Source organism: Sitophilus oryzae, unplaced genomic scaffold, assembly GCF_002938485.1.
Source record: "Sitophilus oryzae breed Bouriz unplaced genomic scaffold, Soryzae_2.0 scaffold_1658_pilon_pilon, whole genome shotgun sequence".
In the NCBI taxonomy this organism is placed as follows: domain Eukaryota; kingdom Metazoa; phylum Arthropoda; class Insecta; order Coleoptera; family Curculionidae; genus Sitophilus; species Sitophilus oryzae.
This window is the reverse complement of record NW_022146345.1, coordinates 789,729-799,491: the sequence shown is the minus strand read 5'-3', so window position 1 is coordinate 799,491 and position 9,763 is coordinate 789,729. Positions and strand designations below refer to the sequence as shown.

The window sequence follows — 9,763 nt, the reverse complement described above, 5'->3', positions numbered from 1 at the left end:
ACACGAAATAACCCTCTTTATCATTCGACTTTGACCTACTTCGAATACTTCGGCCTATTTTGCGAATAGTGTAGTGACCGTTTAAGGTTCTACTTGAATGAAAATAATTAAATAACGATCAGAATGTTATGAAAAATCTATAACTTAATAATTATATAACTTAATAATTTTTACCCCACTAAATATCTGACGACCCTCTACATACACTGAAAAAAATTCTAGAATTTTATTGAAAGAAATACCGTATGATCGAAAAAAAACGGCGTCCAGTTGGCTGGGAAATGACGATCAATGACATTTCCCATATAAATTTACATATAAAATGACAGCGATCTTCATTTCATAGCCATCGTTGACGCCGTTTATTCTCGATCATACGGTATTTAAATGCCTACAATGATTAAACCGACACAATTCGAAAACTATCACTCAATCTCATATATAAAAATCTCGTGTCACATTTTTCGTTACCATACTTCTCCGAAAGGGCTTGACCGATTTTGATGAAATTTAAATATATATTCAGTAGGTCTGAGAATAGGTTGTTATCTCTTTTTATACCCTAAGTAATAAGGGTTGTCCACCCCAAATTTTTATTTTATTTTTTAGACAATCTTTTTATTTTTGTTTTTTATGATGTGGCCTTAAAAAATACATACAACCCTAAATTTTTACTTTTCTACCATCAACCTCTATTTTTTAATAGCGATATTAGTAGTTCAATAATTTTCAACCCCAGTCGTCAATTATCTCTTGATCAGATACCCCGCTAAAATATTTATATGGCAAAAGAATATGTTTGCCGGTTCAACCTAGTAATTACATAAATAATAACTCCTCAATAATAGGCCTACTATAGTATATTGTTTTATTGGAGTAAAAATTACACTTTTTGTGGCAAGGCTGTACGTTTGACATTACAGGCGCGGCACAAAAAGTCATTTTTACTCCGAATAGAACATACTATTTTTTTCAAACGTCACAAATAATTTTTAAACAATTTCAAACGTTGCAAATTATATAAAAAATATTTACAATTAATATCTTGTAAGTAATTATATATCGAGAGACTATGGTTACGCTCGTTGAATTTGACCCTTTGTGTCAGTTTAATAATATATTTTCGTACTTTTGTGCTTAGGCGTAAAATGGTTCACTTTTATGCCTAGCCCATAAAATAACGTTTTTATATTGTCAATCATGTTGCAAAAATTAATACTTTTGTGACGTTTGAAAAAAAAACTATTATACCGGGTGCGTCTCAAAAGTGGCTCATCCCTATAACTTTTTTATTTTTTCAGTTAAAAAAACGAGATTTGGTATGTTCGTATATGACATAAATTAGGATTGACTCCCTGTTTCACTAGAAATGACTACTACTTTTGATTTTTAAATGACACTTTTGGTATTTTTTTACTTTATTCGATAGAAAATAACACTCTGAATAGAATGACATATCATACGTCAACTTTTGCATATGGTTTGTTTGAAACTATAACTTGCGTTTCGTAACGATAATTTGACTCGATTAAGAACCTAGATTGAATTTTAAAAACCTCGAACACCCTAGATTGAATTTTAAAATACGATTTTTTATTAAGCGAGAATTTCAGAAGTAGACATATGTTATGTCATTCTATCGGTCTCTATTTCATTCTATGTCTGTATATCTATCTATTCAGAATGTCATTTTCTATCGAATAAAGTAAAAAATTACCGAGGGTGCCGTTTAAAAATCAAAAGTTGTCATTTCCGGTGAAACAGAAAGTGACGAAAAACAATTGAATACGTCAATCAGTCCTACTTTATGTCATATACTAACATACCAAATCTCGTTTGTTTATCTGAAAAAATGAGAAAGTTATAGGGGTGAACCACTTTTGAGACGCACCCGGTATACCTCAAATCGGAAATGTGATAAAGTGATAAAAAAAGATCTTCCAAAAAACTAAATATAGGTACTTAAAAAAGCGAAGTTATGAATTTCTTTCTATTTTTTGATCGTCTTTGTTTATTTTTACCCGTTTACATTTAAAATTATTTACTACCCCCAATAAGTAGATATGCCTGCAGGTAAAACACTAAATATCTATGAAACCCCTGCAAATCGTACATGAGAGAAAAATTAATAAGATATTTCTTAAATCCGGCGGTAAGTCAGCTTCTTTTGTAATTTTTATCGTGTCTTAAACTATTACTTTAATTTTTTTTTTAAATAATAATGTCCATGTGACCATGGTAATTATCATTGGCGTAACTACAGGGATTCCGGGGGTGCCGGCCCCCACCCAGGTACTGCAGGGCACCCCCCAGAGAAATCCTGAATTATGACTCTTGTCTACGTATTAATTTTTATTTGCTTGTGATGGTAGTAAAAATGACGTTTTCTAGTTTTGTTTAGTTAATATTATTTTGTTGTGTTCAAAAAATGTGTTAATTTTCATTTTTTTAGAAAATTTGTAGGTATTTAAGTAATCTACGGGAACACGGTTTGATAACCAAGTCTATGAAATTTATTGATAGAGATTCAATCTACTCATGTAAACGTTTTATTCAAAAAATGTGTTTTTTAAAATTATTTTTCATTTAAAGAAAAACAAAAGCCTTAGGCCCCCCCTGGGCTCAACCCCAGGATCCCCCCAGGTCCACCCCACGATAAATTGCTAGATGGGAATTATTTTTCAAATACTTCAGTCTCGACTTCAGTATAGTATAAGTAAATTGTATAAATATCACAGAGTAACAACCGAAATGTTCAGATCTGGTGGACAACTTCTACTGCAGAAGATGACGGAAATTTTTAATAGATGCATTATGGAACAAAGAATACCAGAGCTATGACAAAACGCAACAATCACTCTCATTCACAAAAAGGGTGATAACACCAGACTCGACAATTATCGTCCCATCAGCCTGCTCTCGCACTTCTACAAAATATTCACAAAGGTGCTGACAAATCGCCTGTCAAACAAATTCGACTTCTATCAACCCCCGGAACAGGCAGGGTTTAGAAGTGGATATAGTACTGTGGATCACCTTCAGGCAGTCCGCACTCTCATAGAGAAAAGCACCGAATACAACTTCCCTATATATGTCGCCTTTGTGGATTATGAGAAGGCTTTCGACTCTATAGAACTACACGCCATCCTCGATGCCCTACAAAATGCCAGAATAGACTACAGATACTCGGGCATAATATCATCTATTTACAAATCAGCTACAATGACTATCAAACTGGATGACATAAATATCACAAATAATATTAAAATGGAAAGAGGAGTCCGACAGGGAGATACTATTTCTCCCAAACTTTTTACACTGGCCCTGGAGGACGTATTTAAGAAGCTGAACTGGGACAATAAGGGTATTAAGGTAGATGGTGGGATGCTTAACAACTTGCGCTTCGCTGATGATGTCGTTGTCCTGGCCTCATCGTTGGAAGAACTTCAAACAATGCTCGAACAACTTCACCACACATCTGCGCAAGTAGGTTTAAAAATAAATTTGTCTAAAACTAAAACCCTAAATGAAAATGAAGAGCAAGTTAATGTTAATGGACAAAGGATTGAGAACGTTAAAGAGTATATATATCTAGGTCATGCCATAAAACTCGGCAAGGAAAATCAAACAACCGAAATTTCTAGAAGGATCAAACTCGGATGGGCAGCTTTTGGTAAAACTTAACTTTATATTCAAAAGCAAAATCCCAAATAGCCTAAAATGAGACGTTTACAACAAATGCGTCTTGCCTGTCATGACCTATGGTTTGGAGACTATGACGATGACGGCACGAAGTGTGAACAGGTTGCGAGTGAGCCAAAGAGCTATGGAAAGAGCCATGATGGGTATCAGTCTTCGCGACCACATTAGAAATGAAGATATTCACCGACAGACGAGGATAACCGACATCGTAGAGAGGATAGCTAACTCTAAATGGTCTTGGGCAAGACACTTGGCCAGACAGTCCGAGGAAAGATGGGCAAAAAGACTTCTTTGCTGGAGGCCACGCCTAGCAAAACGCCCAGTCGGCCGACCTCCTAAAATATGGACTGATGATATCCAAACCGTAGCCGGTAAGAACTGGATGAGGAGAGCACAGAATCGAAACGATATTGGAAGAAACTGAGAGAGGCCTACATTCTGCAGTGGATGAGCAATGGCTGAGAAGAAGAAGAATAAATATCACCCTGCCCCTCAAAAAACAAAACTAAACGTGAGTGATAAGAAAATAATAAGACTTTCAGCTTATTTTAAGAAATTAATTTACTCGATTAGTCAACCCGTTCTTATTTCCTAAAGATTCTTTGGATTCGATTACAGAAAAGCAGTTACTCTGAATACCCGTAAGTATACCAAATATATGACGAAAATCGCCAATAATCCTCATAGGTACTATCACTTACGCGGCTAAACACGCGTTAAATGTGAAGCGTTTGCCGTTACACAACTCCGGCGAAAAATTTCTGCAAGAGTGGTACCTTTGACCGCAGAAGGGGGGCCGGCGCATCAAGGGGGAGGGCATCATCGGAGGGTCGTTTCTCAAACGCGTAAGAAAAGACGATGATGGCAAGGTTTTTCTGATGAAAGTAAATTAATTTGAAGATCCACCCACCAGACGATGTTTCAGTACCACCACGTATAAAAGCTTCCGCACTTGTTTTCAGTAATCAGATCATCTCGACGCATCTTTCAGTTAAGATTCGTTTTTCTTTTTCTTTGTAGTTTTCGAGTAGTATTTCTTCGATCTGTGATTTATAGTGCAATATGAAGGTAGGAAATAGGAATAACAATAGACATTTTTATTTTTGTTGACAGATTTTTTTCAAAACCTAATTCAAAATTTATTAAATATACAATAAACATAATTTCTTGATAATATGGCTATATAGGTAGTAGATTAAATTTACAAGAGAGAAAATCCAGAACAAATCTAGTGTTATTTTGGACTTGTTTGAAAAACAGTAAAGAGAAAATATGTTTCTTTTATTGAGATCTACCAGCCCTGAAAATATTTGCACTTATTTATTTGACTCACCCTGTATATCTTACAATAGAGATTTAAAACTATCTTGTAATAAATAGTATTTTTATCATCAATAATATTTTTGCTTTAAAATATTTTATTTTTTACTAAATAAAAAATAATACAAAAGATTGAAGCATAGTACCAAGAATATATACTTCTTGGTACCTAAAATTCTGCTATATTGAGAGAAAACGGATAGATTATACCGGGTGCGTCTCAAAAGTAGCCCACCTCTATAACTTTTTTATTTTTTTAGTTTAATAAACGAGATTTGGTATGATAGTATATGACATAAATTAGGATTGATTGATGTATTCAATTGTTTTCGGTCACTTCCGGTTTCACCGGAAACGACTACAACTTTTGATTTTTAAATGGCATCCCGGGATTTTTTACTTTATTCGCTAGAAAATGTCACTCTGAATATAATGGCTTGAAATACCAAGTGTGTAATATCAAATTATTCGTAAAAAAATGCTTTTTCTAAATATTCTAATGAGCCACCCTCGTTCCATTTGAATTAATTGAGATATGATTAAAAACCAAACCAAACTGGCCAGGAAAAGGCACTAAAACATTAGACCATCAAATCTCTTTTACCAAGGTTCCTTGATGAAGAATTAGTGTTTTTAACATAGCCATGGCACTCTAGGCTGAATTTTAAAATACAATTTTTTATTAAGCGATAATGTCAAAAGTTGACATATGATATGTCATTCTATTCAGAATATCATTTTCTATCGAATAAAGTAAAAAAACCGAGGGTGCCATTTAAAAATCAAAGTTGTAGTCATTTCCGGTGAAACAGGAAGTGACCAAAAACAATTGAATAATCAATCAATCCTAATTTATGTCATATACTAACATACCAAATTTCGTTTTTTTATCTAAAAAATAAAAAGCTATAGGGGTGTTGATAGGAGTGAGCCACTTTTAAGATGCACCCGGTATAGCTGATACGGCAGAAGTTGTTTTGCCATATAAATATTTTTTTACGGGACAACAGTCATGTTTTATTCACGGGGTTGAAAATTATTGAATTACTAATATCGCTATATTAAGAAATAGGGGTTGATGGTAGAAGGGTGAAAATTTAGGGTTGTATGTATTTTATTTTGTTGTTTCTTGCGTACCACGAGTACCATTCTTCTGAATTATCTAGTTTAACTTTTCTGATCTATAATTAACTTTCCATTATTTGCTATCTTTCATTTTCAGTTAAAATTATTTTACCTAATGCTTACCTATTCTTTACCTAATGCTTCAACACCTAGGTATGGTAAAAAAACATCCATAAAATAGAAATAGTTGTAATAGATTATATTTAGTTTAGATATATTATCATCATTTCAGTAGTACACATGGAAGTTTTTAAAATAGCTTATACTCTTTTCTACACACATTTTCCTACAAACGTAAAAAACCGGCAACTTTGTATGCCGCTTTTGATTCTGTCTCTCTGTCTATCAAGCGGTCATTTATACATATATTTCTCTGTCACACGCATTCAAATCCAGATCACATAAATTGGATGACCAGCAGGGTATATGACATTAAGCTCGTTGATAACTGGAATTGAGATGTGCATTTGCAATTTTTGGTTTGCATTTTTGGTTATATGAAAAACTTATTTTTCACAAATTTCTTCTCTATCAAATCACTTTCAGGTTTCAAAACAGATTAAAAAATAATTTGCGCCGGTTTTTATCATTGATTCTAAATAAAAAGGTAGAAAATTATTGTTACCTCACTACACAAAATGTTGAGCATTAATTTCAATATATTTGAATTTCATTTCTAACACCTTCCTTAAATGGACCGGCATAGAAACCTTCACTCTTCCTATAATAATTAATTAACTATTATACACATATTGAACAACGCTTTAAGCCGTGCTTTAAGCATACAATACATAAACATGCGTTTTTTCTCATCAAGATTGTTACGTTATAATTGGTGCCCCCTCAATTTTTGCCCATCCTATAAATTTGTGTGACGGCACAATCTAGAATAATGGTACCCACTGTAACAATTTAAGCTGCAGCTTTTGTAAGGTATTTGAAAGTAAACCGGTGCATCTGCATCAATCGATTATGCAAAATTATGCATAATACTTTTTTATAGTCCTGTACCATATTCGAGGTACAGAGGCATAAAAACGTAATAATATTGGGATTAAAATTACTGCATTCTTAAGGAACGCGTTTTTTTATTGCACTTTTTTTAATGTTTATTACAGAAGTTACACAAAGGTTTAACCCTGGATGACCTATTAAAATATTTAAAATTTTATAAAAGTATCCTAGCTTTTGAAAATTAAATAGTTAATTCTAAAAAAAAATTACGTTTGGGAACTTGTTGTAATATATTGAGCGTAACTTATATATAGTAGATATAGCCAACCACTAATAAAAAAAGAAACTGTTCAAATTTTAAAGCATTGACTATTAATAAAACTGGTACAAATTAAAATTATTATTTAGTACAAAAAGTATTTACTAAATGATGAACATATAATCTTATTATGAAAAATATTATCTATTTAAGGAATCCATTATACGGTCGATATACAGGGTGAGTCTTAAATAAGTGCAAATATTTTCAGGGCTGGTAGATCTCGATAAAAGAAACATATTTCCTCTTGTCGTTTTTCAAATAAGTCTAAAATAACCGAGTTATTTTACTTTGAAACTTAAAAAAAAAGATTTTTTGCTTAAATTTTGAGAACTACTGAATCTTTTCTGAGTTTATTTTTTTGTAAATTTAATCTATATATGTTGCCATATTATAAGGAAATTATATTTTTTAACTAAAAATTAAAAATTCAAAAAATTCCAAATTTTAAAAAAAACATTTTTTTCGCGAAAGAAATCTCATAATCGTATTTCTGGGGTCAAAATATACTACCCCTAAAAATATTTGCACTTATTTAAGACTCACCCTGTACGTTATCGTTTTTAAATATTCTTGCGTGGATGAAATGCTTCCTATAAAACACTTATATAATAAATTATTATTTCTTTTTTTCTTCTTACTAGTACCACACAGCTACTACTATTAATATATTAATGCTGACAGTTGCCAATAAAATGAACTGTTGATTTCCAAGTATCAGAACTAAGTATTAGAGGATATATATTATGCAGATTGTAAAATTATTTTGTTTTGGTGTTTCAAATAACCTTTTTTGTTCTAGTTCTTACTTATCATCGCATCCCTATCATTCGCTTTAGCAGAACCTCCAGTACCCTCAGGTCTGTACGGTACGCCCAACCGATACGTACCTCCCCAGAACGAATACCTACCACCCCAAAACCGATACATCCCACCCTCAGCGCCCACTGCTCCTCCCGCACCAAGATACATTCCACCATCCACGAATTATGGAGTTCCAGCCCAAACCACAGCTGTAGTGAAACCCAACACCGAATACGGCGCTCCAAGTACATCTTATGGGGCTCCAAGCTCATCTTATGGCGCACCAAGCACATCTTATGGCGCTCCAAGCACATCTTATGGCGCTCCAAGCTCTACGTATGGCGCACCATCCGGCGGATATGGTAGAGGAGGTCCTGATTACCCATCGGTAAGGATAATAGGATATAATTACATATTGGAATTCATAATTCTCTGAATAAACTTGAATGATTTTTTTTTCAAATGTCACAAAAGTATTGATTTTTGCGAAATAATTGTCAATATAAAAAGGTAACTTTAATATGATTTTAACGCCTAGGCATAAAAGTAAAGCACTTTTACGCCTCGGGGGCCCATGCACAACTTCTCATTTTCATTATAAAATACGATCCAAAAAAAGGTATGCGAGATGGCTTGGAAATGAAGATCTTTGTTAATTTATATGTAAAATTGTATGGAAAATGTCATTAGTCGTCATTTCCAAGCCAACTGGACGCCATTTTTTTTTCGATCATTCGGTATTATAACAGTTTTGTATGAGGATACCTTCGTTTTCAAAAAAATCATCAAAATATCTGTATTTAAAATATTTTACAGGAACCAGCCAACTACGAATTCGAATACCACGTTCAAGATGCCCAGTCTGGAAATGATTTCGGCCACAAAGAACAGAGACAGGGAGATGTTGCTCAAGGCAAATACTTCGTTCTCCTTCCAGACGGTAGACTGCAAACTGTTGAATATACAGCTGACCAAAATGGATACAAACCTAAAATTAGCTACCAGCAAGTAGGAGGAGGATATTCTGGAGGTGGATATTCTGGAGGTGGATACCCATCCAGCAACGGAGGATACCAATATTAAGAGAAAATTGCTTGAAAAGATAATTAAAATACGTTTTATCAGCTCTGATTTTTGTAAAAAGCCGATCATTTAATACGTATTTTAATGGAAACGAAAAATGTGCCTGATTTTAAAGTGAACTAATTTATGAAGAATCCTTTTGTGCAATTTAACTCTAACAGAAAGTTAGTTTTATTTTGCATTGTACACAAATACCTATAGCTTTAATATTTTTATAGATTTGTTTAAATACTAATTTGCAAACATATTGATGGATGATTACCGAATACGGATTACGAGATATTGTATATAAGTACACTTGAATCTAAAAATGCATATTTAAAAATATTAGCATTTTAAGATTTTTTAATTTATTTTTTTATATGCCATATATAGATAATAGTTTTTATATCAGATTATAAGATTTTTATATTTTTACAGAGCAATAAATATTAATTTTGCAACTTATTTTTTTTT

General features: G+C 33.0%; 1 protein-coding gene across 1 annotated transcript; it reads left to right on the top strand.

Moving 5' to 3' along the window:
* The first annotated feature begins 4,681 nt into the window (after window positions 1–4,681).
* Window positions 4,682–9,658, top strand: LOC115880784 (pro-resilin-like). The gene is made up of 3 exons (XM_030898065.1): window positions 4,682–4,770; window positions 8,223–8,612; window positions 9,041–9,658. The coding sequence occupies exons 1-3, from the start codon at window positions 4,765–4,767 to the stop codon at window positions 9,305–9,307; spliced, it is 663 nt and encodes a 220-aa protein (XP_030753925.1). The 5' UTR covers window positions 4,682–4,764; the 3' UTR covers window positions 9,308–9,658.
* Window positions 9,659–9,763: the final 105 nt, after the last annotated feature.